The 13,190-nt window shown below is 46.2% G+C and overlaps 1 protein-coding gene across 2 annotated transcripts in view; it reads left to right on the top strand.

The window, feature by feature from the left end:
* The first annotated feature begins 9,916 nt into the window (after positions 1-9,916).
* The window catches only part of NARS2 (asparaginyl-tRNA synthetase 2, mitochondrial), a 39,523-nt gene continuing 36,249 nt past the window's right edge, over positions 9,917-13,190 (top strand). The window contains exons 1-2 of one of the 2 annotated variants that reach the window (XM_077926939.1): positions 9,917-10,057; positions 12,288-12,466. In XM_077926939.1, coding sequence (XP_077783065.1) covers positions 9,974-10,057; positions 12,288-12,466 — 263 coding nt within the window. In that variant the 5' untranslated portion in view covers positions 9,917-9,973. The remainder of the gene's footprint in view (positions 10,058-12,287; positions 12,467-13,190) is intronic. The other variant, XM_077926938.1, reaches the window with a different exon arrangement.

Genomic DNA, 13,190 nt, shown 5'->3' with positions numbered 1-13,190 from the left:
TGCAACCTGGCGCATGAACTTTTGCTTCATGATATTTTGCAGTTCATAAAAAATAAAGTTCTGCCGCATCGTTATAATTATTATTATTTTAACTTGCAGGAAACATCAGACCTATTTGAAGGGGGAGAATATGGCAAAGCATAGATCTTCCCCAATGTCCGGCAAATGTAATATATGCAGGCTTTATTTAGGGAAATAAAGAGAACTTAAATATTTCCGAAACAGTTCTGCAAAGAGTAGACAGCTAGAAAAATATAGAGGTGCGGGGAGAGAGAATATGGTTTAGAAAAATCAAAACAAATCCTGGGAGATAAAATTCTCCATTTGGAATTCTTGGCCATCAACCCTTTTTTATATTCTTTCTTTGTGCTGTGCTGCCATCTGTTGATCAGCTTTGCACATTGTCGCCTCTAATATATGGGCATATGAAAAAGGCCGTTTTGCACACTCAACCTCACTTCTGCTGGAGCCACAACTTTCCCCCCGAAAACTCACTCTGTATGGGAGTTGTGATCCCTCCCCCCAAAATGGCAAGCCCCAGTGTGGGGAAGGCTGACCCAGCTGTAAATCGAAAGTGTCTCCTCCATCACCATTTGGTAGATGGAAGGTCAATTTTATTCTTCAGCCTGAAAGAAGCTTCGCCTTCTCATTTCTCCTCTCTCCTTCCAGCACCCATCCTTCCTCTCTCCCTCCCTCCCGGTCCTTTTGCTGCCAATCAATAATAATGCCCATTTACACCACAAAGAACTCATAACCCACCTACATTCAGCAGCCAGAAACACAATAACCAGACACTGGAGAGACCTGTCAGGAGTAAGCATGGACCAATGGTACCAAATAGTATGGGAAACAGCCTTACTAGAAAAATTAACCAATAAACTGAAACTGACATGGGGACAAACAGAAGACGCCTTTACCCCAGTATGGCTCCCCTTTATCACATACACAGCCCAACAAGACAATGACAATAATCCACCAACAGCATACAAATCAATATGGCTAACCTGATCCAAAACACCCACCCACACCCACTCACACATGAAAACTGTTATGTAGTGAAGTTCTCACCCTGGACCAGCAGGGGGATACTGTAGATAGTTTTCACTCAGGTCCGCATATGCAAATAAGGATTGGATTGGATAGTTACAGAAAGTTGTTACTGTTGCTTTGTAGTTGAGCTTTATATAAGCAGGTTGGCTGAGCCCTTCAGCTCAGTTCTGTTCTGGCCTGTGAATAAACAAGAGCTGTCTGAAGAATTGCTGTGTCGTCTGATATGTTCACCTGCAACTTAACAAAAACAAAGACTACCACAGCCAACTACAAACAAACAACCACACGCTAGGCCAACCCCAACCTCTCTCACCACCAAAGAAACACAAGGCGCTTCCCTCATTGTGAGAAGTGAGGTTACAGGGAACCAGACAGAGGGCCTTCTCGGTAGTGGCGCCCGCCCTGTGGAACGCCCTCCCTTCAGATGTGAAGGAAATATTCTCTTCAAAAGACATCTGAAGGCAGCCCTATTTAGGGAAGTTTTTAATATTTAATGCTGTATTGTTTTTAACACTTGATTGGAAGCTGCCCAGAGTGGCTGGGGGAACTCAGCCAGGTGGGCGGGGTAGAAATAAATTATTATTATTATTATTATTATTATTATTATTAAATAGCAGAGAACCCGCATAAGTGACGCTGACACAAAACCCCACATATATTAAGTATACTAGAAACATCGCCACCCGACCCCACCCCCACTCACCTTCCTCCCCCCTCTTCTTCCTAATGTCTCAACAAATGAAACTGATCTGTAAAAAATGTTACTTGGGGGGAAAAAGAGAGAGAGAGATTGCACATACTTTTGTAAACCAAGAAAATATTTAATAGAAACCCATTTGGGGAAAAAGAAAACAGTGCCACTTCCTCTACTTTCTGCAAGGTATCCAAAGTACCCTGTGGAAGTTTTGCATGTAACAGAAACATTTGCGGGGCGTGAACAGAATTGCCCTTGCCGTCACCGGCAGAAAGCCTCTGACGTGCGCACGACCTCCGTGCTCTTACCGTAATTCAATCCTAAATATAACGCTTTGCGGTGACTGGTGTCATTCGCCGCACCATACAGACGCAGGCCATGCGGTGAGCACCTTTCGGGAACAGAACACAGGGCTGAATGCCAGCAATCTAATGCGCTCAGTCAGTTCCTCGGGTTAATCAATAAAGGGTGAAATCTAGGGCTGTTTTCTGCGTTCCTTGTGTCTCCCCACCCCGCCCCCTCTTTCTCCCCAGGGAAAGGAGTCACACACACACACACACACACACACACAAATTGCCATTCCCACCATCACAGACATCAGGGATGTGCATACAAATGTGTTTACATTTCTCAGAGCCCCTGGGGGGTTAGGGTGTCTGTTTGCCTATCACTAATAATAATAATAATAATTTATTATTTATACCCCGTCCATCTGGCTGGGTTTCCCCAGCCACTCTGGGCGGCTCCCAACAGAATATTAAAAACACGATAAAACATCAAACATTAAAAACTTCCCTAAACAGGGCTGCCTTCAGATGCCTTCTAAAAGCCAGATAGTTGTTTATTTCCTTGACATCTGATGGGAGGGCGTTCCACAGGGAGGGCACCACTACCAAGAAGGCCCTCTGCCTGGTTCCCTGTAACCTCACTTCTTGCAATGAGGGAACCGCCAGAAGTCCCTCGGAGCTGGACCCTCAGTGTCCGGGATGAACAATGAGGGTGGAGACTGTTCTTCAGGTCTACTGGGCCGAGGCCGTTTAGGGCTTTCAAGGTCAGCATCAACACTTTGAATTGTGCTTGGAAATGTACTGGGAGCCAGTGTAGGTCTTTCAAGACTGGTGTTATGTGGTCTCGGCGACCGCTCCCAGTCACCAGTCTAGCTGCCGCATTCTGGATTAGTTGTAGTTTCTGGGTTGCCTTCAAAGGTAGCCCCATGGAGAGCGCATTGCAGTAGTCCAAGCGGGAGATAACCAGAGCATGCACCACTCTGGCGAGACGGTCTACGGGCAGGTAGGGTCTCAGCCTGCGTACCAGATGTCCCCACCATAGGTAAGGTAAAGGTAAAAGGACCCTTGGACGGTTAAGTCCAGTTGAATTTGACTGTGGAGTTCTGCGCACATCTCGCTTTCAGGCTGAGGGAGCTAGCATTTGTCATGTCCGGGTCATGTGGCAGGCATGAGTAAACCACTACTGGCGCATGGAGGATCGTGGCAAGTTCCAGAGCACATGGAAATGCCATTTACCTTCCCTCCGCAGTGGTACCTATTTATCTACTTGCGCTGGTATGGTTCCGAACAGCTAGGGACAGAGCAACGGGAGCTCATCACCATCGCACAGATTAGAACCGCCAACCTTATGATCGGCAAGCCCAAGAGGCTCGGTGGTTTAAACCACAGTGCCACCTGCTGCCCCACATTGTCTCCACCATACATTTAAAGCACATGACATCCCCCATAGCATCCTGGGAGCGTTAGGCAGGAGGGTGCTAGGAATGGTAGCTTTGAGGCGCAAGCTACAGATTTCAGGATTCTTTGGGAAGAGTCATGTACGTTGAATGTGCTCTTATGGGTTTCGGCACTGTGGATCGTGTCCTGAGTCGCTTCCAGTTCTTGGGGTGCTGCGCGCAATGAGGGTGAGAATCCAAGAGAGTGGCTTGCTGAACTAATCAAGAAAATGATAATAATTTTAAGACAACAACCTTAGCTGGCCGCTTGGAGTAGCCAGCTCAAACCTCTTCACAAGTGGAGCTTCTCATGTATACTGGAGGAGAATGAAAGCTTGATGACCAAGTTCCTCCCAAGATGAGAGGAAGTGGACATAGCTAAGCCTGGCAGGACAGCTTACTTTGTGGTATTAACCCTTTCATACATTAACTAGACTTAAGAATGAGGCTGGCTTTCCCACGCTTGTTTCACCAAGCCTTTTGTGTGGGCGAAAACATTCTGCCTGCCATTCCACCCCCCACTTTAATATACTCAGTTCTTGCTGCATCCACACCATATATTTAAAGCAAAGGACCATGGGAACTGTAGTTTAAGGGAATTGTAGTGCAAGGGAACTGTTTAAGGGAATTGTAGCATGGTGCAGTGGTTATCAACAGTTGGACAAGAGCCTGGGAGACCAGAGTTCAAATCTTCACCCTGCCCAGAAGTTCCCTGAGTGACCTTGGCCCAGTCACTGCCTCTCAGCCTAACCTACCTCACAGGGTTGTGGTGGGGTTTCAATGAGATGGGGGGAGAACCATGCAAATCACCTTGAGCTCATTGGAGTAAAAAAGATTGGGAGAAAATGCAATGCAATAAACTGGAAAATAGCTCTGAGAGGGGTAAAGGCACTGATTTTAATCAATGTAAGGTATCTGTTATGTACTGAGTTGAATAGGATCCAAAAGGCAGCAGTCTGGTTGGTCCTAGAACAATAGGGTCCAGAATGCTGCAGTCTGATTGGTCCACAGGAGCCACCCAATCCAGCTCCAGGTGGAAGTGAATCCACAACCTGATTGGCCTACAGGTGAATACCAGAATTAGCCAATCACGTGGGGCCCATTGTTTAAATAATGTATATAAAGCAGACATTCTGGGGGAACTTCCATTCCTCCTCACCACTATGAGCTGAATAAAGAGCATGAAATCCACTCTCGACTCCGAGTATATTTCAGTATCATAAGAACATTTTGTATGGCAGTTTCCTGACATCAAGGAGCAGGATTCTGTCTCTGAATACAGTTTGATGCCATTTTGAATCAAGAAGAGAGACTGAACGTTTCACAATTGCATGGATTTTAACAACCGATTCCAAGATGGCACTAATTTTACTGGTTTCTTAGAATTCCTGAGGAACACCCAGCACTTTCTGCTCTCTACTCAATATTTCAGGAAGTTGTTTGCTCCCGAGGCATTTGGACACACTTTAAGATATTATAACCAAATTTTGCATCATTGTTCTCAAGATCCTGAGGCAAGTTTGGGTTTCTTTGAGTTTCTTGTCAGCACCCGGCACGTACTCACCCACCACCCGCTAATAATAATAGATAAATTGATAGAGAACAATGCCTACCGGGCTGAAGAACAAACAAATTCAATTTTTGAAAAGTCATTGGGTTAATCTCCCTTTCATTCGGGTTGGAAAATCCACTATTGAAACAAAGTTGGATTATCAGTTGACCAGATACGGTGTTAATGAAGTCCCACACAGGACGGGATTAGCAGCCAATTGTAAACAAGTTTGCACTAAGTCGCTTATGGATCAACCTCCTCTGCTTCTAAATACTCAGTTCCCCTTTCCAAAATACACAAACGGTTGGTTTTGATTAGTGGGCTAATTCATATCTATGTACATTTTAACCATCTGCTTCACAGCCAAACGTGCCTTTCAAGCTGGCATCTTTTGACATTCAGAAGTTAACTTCTCGCTTTCAGACAGCAACGTTGTTCAGAAGCTCCTGTCTCTTTTGTAATCATAGAATTGGAGAGTTGGAAGGGACCCAAAGGTCATCTAGCCCAACCCCGCTGCAATGCAGGAATCTCAACTAAAGCATCCATGTCACATGGCCCTCCAACCTTGGGATGTCCACCTTTACTGTTGTGACGGGGCAAGACCTTCTCAGATTGTATTATATCTGTCTATATCTAGATATACTGTGCCGGGAAATATTTCTGTACAAAACAGCACACAAACTTCAACTATGAGCCTTAGGAGTTAATTCACAGAAACTTCTGTGGTTTTTAGAGATAGCCTGGTGTCTAAATGCTCCAAAATTGCCCCAGAATCACAACCCCAGCACTTGTCATGTTTGAGGACTGGGACATTCTCAGGGAAACCAAAATGCTTGTTTACAAAGCTATTGTACTACCAGCCTTACTGTATGCTTGTGAAACATGGACCACTTATAAATGCCATCTCCAACTCCTCAAAAGATTCCATCAACGGTGTCTCCGAAAATTTTTACACATCACTTGGTAAGACACACGAATTAATGCCAGTGTACTGGAAGAAGCGGGGACGCAGGTGGCGCTGTGGGTTAAAGCCTCAGCACCTAGGACTTGCCGATCGAAAGGTCGGCGGTTCGAATCCCTGCGGCGGGGTGCGCTCCTGTCGTTCGGTCCCAGCGCCTGCCAACCTAGCAGTTCGAAAGCACCCCCGGGTGCAAGTAGATAAATAGGGACCGCTTACTAGCGGGAAGGTAAACGGTGTTTCCGTGTGCGGCTCTGGCTTGCCAGAGCAGCGATGTCACACTGGCCACGTGACCCGGAAGTGTCTGCGGACAGCACTGGCTCCCGGCCTATAGAGTGAGATGAGCGCACAACCCTAGAGTCTGGCAAGACTGGCCCGTATGGGCAGGGGTACCTTTACCTTTTTACTGGAAGAAGCAAAGATCACCTGTGTCAAAGCAATGATTCTTCAACATCCACTTCGTTGGACTGGTCATGTTGTGCAGATGCCTGATTATCATCTTCCAAAGCAACTACTCTACTCCAAACGTAAAAATAGAAAATGTAATGGAAAAGTAAACACAGCCCAGCTTACTAGCTGATCAGGTGAAGATCATGTTAAATATAATTGGTTAAATTCACCCTGAAATGGGAACCCTGGTGAAAAGGGTTAAAGATGGTCAACAAAAGCGGTTTAAAGACTCTCTGAAGGCAAATCTAAAAAACTGTAGTATAAACACTGACAACTGGGAAACACTGGCCTGCGACCTCTCCAGTTGGAGAACAGCCTTTACCAAAGGTGTCATGGGGTTTGAAGACACTCGAACTCAGGACGAAAGGGAGAAATGTGCTAAGATGAAGGCACGCTTGGGAAACCCTCACCATGATCAACTCCCGCCCGGAAACCTATGTCCCCACTGTGGAAGGACGTATGGATCCAGAATTGGCCTCCACAGTCACTTATGGACACACCATTAAGACCACATTCATGGAAGACAATCTTACTTGGCTACGAGAAAGAAGAAGACTTGTCATGAACCGATGGGATGCCAAGGAAGAGGAAAAGGATTCCTAGGACGGCTGTAGCTGCAACTGGTAAACACTGGGACAAGCTGAAGATGGAGAAGGGGAGGTTGGGTACTTAGGAGGTACTCACAGAACATCAGAGGATGTCAAAGGAGCAGCTGATAGTTCATGGGAGCCAGTGGAAGTCGACACATCACCAGAATGAAAGGTTCTCCCTTCTCCACAGACATGGCGGGCTCTGAGGCATCAGGAACAGTGGAAAGTGCCCTCCAGGAAATTGAGGCGGGCAAGTAAACACAGCCCAGCTTACTAGCTGACCAGGTGAAGATCATGTTTAGTATAATTGGTTTAATTCACACTGAAATGGGAACACCTGTGTCCTGGTGAAAAGGGTTAAACATGGGGAGATTCCACTGAAGCTAAAAAAGAGCAAAAGGAGCTCTCTCTGAGCTTTGACTGGTTGATAATTAACTGACTGTTGTTCTCTAGCAGCTAACAAGTGATGAGTCATGTTAAGTTGTGGGTGAACATATCAGACGACACAGCGATTCTTCAAACAGCTCTTGTTTATTCACAGGCCAGAACAGAACTGAACTGAAGGGTTCAGCCAGCCTGCTTAATAGAGCTCCACTACAACGCAACAGTAACAATCTTTCTGTAACTATCCAATCACTGAACGTAACTTTCAATCCCTTATTTGCATATGTGGACCTGAGTGAAAACTGTCTACAGTATCCCCCTGCTGGCCCAGGGTGAGAACTTCAGTACATAACAAGTAACCTTAGATTGGCTGATTAAGATACTGAATTGCACATTCACCATCTTGGAGGGGTGATGGCTGGTTTTGTTGTTCTTACAGACTCTATGGCATGGGTAGGCAAACTACAGTAAGGCCCGGGGGCCAGATCTGGCCCGACAGCCTTCTAAATCTGGCTCACGGACGGTCTGGGGACCAGTGTGTTTTTAAATGAGTAGAATGTGTCCTTTTATTTAAAATGCATCTCTGGGTTATTTGTGGGGCATAGCAATTCGTTCATCCCCACCCCATATAATCCAGCCCCCCACAAGGTCTGTGGGACAGTGGACCGGCCCCCTGCTGAAAAGGTTTGCTGACCCCTGCTCTATGGAGTAAACACCTGCAAAAAATTATCTTCAAAGGAGTGGAAACAGCCCAAGCAGAAAAGGAGCCTTGGATGCAGGCAAAGAAGTCTGTGTGAGAGAAAGAGCTATGTTTGTCAGCTCTGATTACATAGGGCTGCCATACTGTCAGGTTTTCCTGGGCATTACTGGGGTTTCAAAGGTAGAATTGACATCCAGGGGAATTTCCAAAAGGCGGTGCTTTGTCCTGGATCTTAGAGAAGTCAACCGAAAATTCAGTTTTTTGGCGTTGTTTTTTTTTAAAAAAAAGCTCAACTTTTGGGGTGCCCTGGCTTTTACTTTTTGAAACCCTAAATTATAAGTTTATGTTATTTCTAAGAAGATGCTCAGCCTGTTCTAGATATGCATGAGATATAGAACTGTTTGGATGTATCCTTTACAATTTTTTTGGTTATGTTTTGTTATGTACTGAGTTGAATAGGATCCAAAAGGCAGCAGTCTGGTTGGTCCTAGAACAATAGGATTCAGAATGCAGCAGTCTGATTGGTCCACAAGAGCCACCCAATCCAGCTCCAGGTGGAAGTGAATCTGCAACCAGATTGGCCTACAGGTGAATCCCGGAATTAGCCAATCACGTGGGGCAGACATTCTGGGGAAACTTCCATTCCTCCTCACCACTATGAGCTGAATAAAGATCATGAAATCCACACTCTTTTTTTATATATAAATTTTTTTATTGATTTACAATTTTTTATACACAATACAAACAAATAAAAAGACAAACAAACATGTATAATTTCATAACCTTTTTTTCATAAACCTTACTTCTCGGACTCCCCCAAACCTCCCCTTTCTGCATCCAAAATTTAAAAATTATTTCAGCAAATCCTAACTTTAGACTTCTCAAATATATTCCTTCATTATTCTTTTCTTTAACTTAATCTTTTATTGCTGTAATCTCCTTATCTTTCTAAATCCACACTCGACTCCGAGTACAGTGATACCTCGGGTTACATACGCTCCAGGTTACATACGCTTCAGGTTACAGACTCTGCTAACCCAGAAATAGTGCTTCAGGTTAAGAACTTTGCTTCAGGATGAGAACAGAAATCATGCTCCGGCAGTGCAGCGGCAGTGGGAGGCCCCATTAGCTGAAGTGGTGCTTCAGGTTAAGAACAGTTTCAGGTTAAGAACGGACCTCCGGAACGAATTAAGTACATAACCCGAGGTACCACTGTATATTTCATGTTTTAAGAAAGTTCTGCAAGTAAACTTTTGAATTAAACCTTCACACACACACAAACATATATTTGCACTCAAGTTGCAGTGCGAGTACAACACAAAATCAATCTGGCAAAAGCAGCTGTACCAAGCTTTTTTCTCCCCATCTACCAAGCTGGAAAAACGAAAAATAGTGTGTTAAGTTTACCACGCACCATTTCATCCCTCCCTCTCCCCGCTTCAACCCTATACTAAATACAACATCGTTTTACATTGAACGCAACTTAAGAGACGGGGGGAGAGAGATTGCACATTCTTTTGTAATTCAAGAAAATCTTTAATCGAAATTATTTCTGCGGGGGGAAAGCGTGCTTAAAATGCTTTCGACGTGCTTAATGCGACTGTCCTAGCTCTGCTAGGACCCATTCCCACGTGCCACCCCCCCGAAAAAACTCTGCTCCCAATGAAAAGGAAAGCAGGCGCTCTGAGCTCCTGGAACTACAGCTCCCGTCATGCATTGCACTGGAGAGAGCTAGAGACCGAGGGGCAACTTCCGCAAGGAGTTCCCTATCTCCGATGGGCTGAGCTTTTGCAAACCGGCAGCCTCCATTGGCTGCCAGGCGACCCTTCTGGAGGAAGGGGGAGATCAGGGGAAGACGCGGGTGCGCGTTGCATGAGTTTTTTGCATGCTTTGCAGCCGATTGGTGTGCGTGCATTGCGGAGATTTGGAAGCAAGCTGGGGAAAGTGACAGAGGAGGTGAGTTTGGGGAGGGCTGTGCAAAGGGGGCTGGGGCAACTCTGAGTGGGTTAGAAGGGCTGTAACTCCGTGGGGCGGCTGCAATGCGTGCAGAAGGGCCCCCGTGCAATCTCCAGCAACCCCAGGCAGAGCTGGGAAAGTCTGCCTTCCTAAAACGGAGAATGCTGCCAGCCAGTGCATGCACTATTGAGATGGGGGGGGGGGGTAATGGCTAAGCTCTGCCTAAGGCGTTTTGCAAAGGGCGACATGCAATTCGGCGCCGGAGCACCTGCTTTGAATGCAGAAGGTCCCGGGTGCAATAGCTAGGTAAGGTGGAGGCGGTTGGAGGATGGATGGCGGCTAGTGGATTGAGGTTGAATCCTGAGAAGACAGAAGTGCTGTTTTGGGGGGACAGGGGCGGGCTGGTGTGGAGGACTCCCTGGTCCTGAATGGGGTAACTGTGCCCCTGAAGGACCAGGTGCGCAGCCTGGGAGTCATTTTGGACTCACAGCTGTCCATGGAGGCGCAGGTTAATTCTGTGTCCAGGGCAGCTGTCTCCCAGCTCCATCCTGGTACGCAGGATGAGACCCTTCTTGCCTACAAACTGTCTCGCCAAAGCGGTGCATGCTCTAGTTATCTCCTGCTTGGAATACTGCAATGCACTCTATGTGGGGCTACCTTTGAAGGTGACCTGGAAACTACAACTAATCCAGAATGCGGCAGCCAGACTGGTGACTGGGAGCGGCCGCCGAGACCATATAACACCAGTCTTGAAAGACCTACATTCGCTCCCAGTATATTTCCGAGCACAATTCAAAGTGTTGGTGCTGACCTTTAAAGCCCTAAACGGCCTCGGTCCAGTATATCTGAAGGAGCGTCTCCACCCCCATCATTCTGCCCGGACGCTGAGGTCCAGCGCCGAGGGCCTTCTGGCGGTTCCCTCACTGCGAGAAGCCAAGTTACAGGGAACCAGGCAGAGGGCCTTCTCGGTAGTGGCGCCCGCCCTGTGGAACGCCCTCCCACCAGATTTCAAAGAGAACAACAACTATCTGACTTTTAGAAGACATCTGAAGGCAGCCCTGTTTAGGGAAGCTTTTAATGTTTGATGCATTACTGTATTTTAATATTTTGTTGGAAGCCGCCCATAACTTCCGTTATGTTTGCAATATTCTAAGGGGTGTTCTGGCTTTAAGCAATTTTGCTTGTGTGCACAATAGCCAGGAGCGTACCCCATGCGTAAGACAATATCTACCTAGATATAAATGCACCACTCAGGGTAGCTTGCAGCATTTTTATATATATAATTGCAAGAGGCAGGAGTTAAAATCACAAAAATCACTTTATTAAGGTCTGCATGAATTAAAGGGTCTTTGGTTCTTTTTTATTTTATTTTTTGTTATATGCTTTATTGATTTAAAACAAAATGTATAATAGATGTTATAGGCAAAATAAAAAATAAACAATTATTCGTACTTGCTTTGTATATCCATTTCTAATTAAATTTTGCGAGACTTCCGATCTCCCCCTTGTGTTCCCAAATTGAATTCCCTAAACACGTGCTTAAACTTTCCTTTCTCAGTACAGTGGACACTCGGGTTGCGAACGTGATCCGTGCGGGAAGCACATTCGCAACCTGCAGTGCCATGTGTGCGCCCGCACGGGTCACAATTTGGCATTCTTGCACATGCGCAAAGCGTGATTTAGCACTTATGTGCAAGCGCCGAAACCCGGAAGTAACCAGTACAGTGGTGCCTCGCAAGACGAAATTAATTCATTCCGCGAGTTTTTTCGTCTAGCGAATTTTTCGTCTTGCGAGGCATTTGTCTTGCGGGGCACCACTGTACTTCCGGGTTTGGTGCAGTGCGTAACCCAAAATCGCGCAACCCGAAGCGTCTGTAACCTGAGGTATGACTGTATTATTTAATTTACTATCCATTTTATTTAATAAAATTACCCTATTTGCACACCGAAGCTAAGTCAATACCTGCCGATGAATTGATCTTTTGACAATGTTCTTTTACACAGACACTATATGTCCCGCTCTCTGACAAATGTTTCACCTGTAGCGTCTCTTAGTCTTGCTAGTACTCTCGCCAGGGTCTTTGGTTCTGAATAGCTGTTACGTTCACAATAGGCAGAGTTCCTAGCTGAGTTCATCGCAGTGTTTGATCATATCAGAAGACCTTTTCCCTTTCTGCACAACTGAGTAACCAAAGGGGTCTTGGGTCTATCGGGTTTTTGTTTTTTGCAGGGTTGCAAGTGGTTGAAAGAAGGAGCTGAGCGAGGATGTTTGGGGCGCGTTGTGCGCGCCTGGTTCTCCGCCGCTGTTCCTCTGCTCCCTGCCCCAAGCATGCGGCAACTCCCAAACTGCTCCGAGTTCGAGAAGCGCTGGAAGTCCGAGACCCAGCAGGGCAGGACATTAAAGTCCAGGTGGGTACGACAAGCAAGTTGGGAGGCTTGTTTTGTATCTTGCCACATGTTTTTGTTGTTGTTGTTGTTTAGTCGTTTGGTCGTGTCCGACTCTTCGTGACCCCATGGACCAGAGCACGCCAGGCACTCCTGTCTTCCACTGCCTCCCGCAGTTTGGTCAAACTCATGCTGGTAGCTTCAAGAACACTGTCCAACCATCTCGTCCTCTGTCGTCCCCTTCTCCTTGTGCCCTCCATCTTTCCCAACATCAGGGTCTTTTCCAAGGAGTCTTCTCTTCTCATGAGGTGGCCAAAGTATTGGAGCCTCAGCTTCACGATCTGTCCTTCCAGTGAGCACTCAGGGCTGATTTCCTTAAGAATGGATACGTTTGATCTTCTTGCAGTCCATGGGACTCTCAAGAGTCTCCTCCAGCACCATAATTCAAAAGCATCAATTCTTCGGTGATCAGCCTTCTTTATGGTCCAGCTCTCACTTCCATACATCACTACTGGGAAAACCATAGCTTTAACTATACGGACCTTTGTTGGCAAGGTGATGTCTCTGCTTTTTAAGATGCTATCTAGGTTTGTCATTGCTTTTCTCCCAAGAAGCAGGCATCTTTTAATTTCGTGGCTGCTGTCACCATCTGCAGTGATCATGGAGCTCAAGAAAGTAAAATCTCTCACTGCCTCCATTTCTTCCCATTCTATTTGCCAGGAGGTGATGGGCCCAGTGGCCATGATCT

Source organism: Podarcis muralis, chromosome 4 (assembly GCF_964188315.1).
Source record: "Podarcis muralis chromosome 4, rPodMur119.hap1.1, whole genome shotgun sequence".
Taxonomy (NCBI): domain Eukaryota; kingdom Metazoa; phylum Chordata; class Lepidosauria; order Squamata; family Lacertidae; genus Podarcis; species Podarcis muralis.
This window is presented reverse-complemented; position numbering and strand designations above follow the sequence as displayed.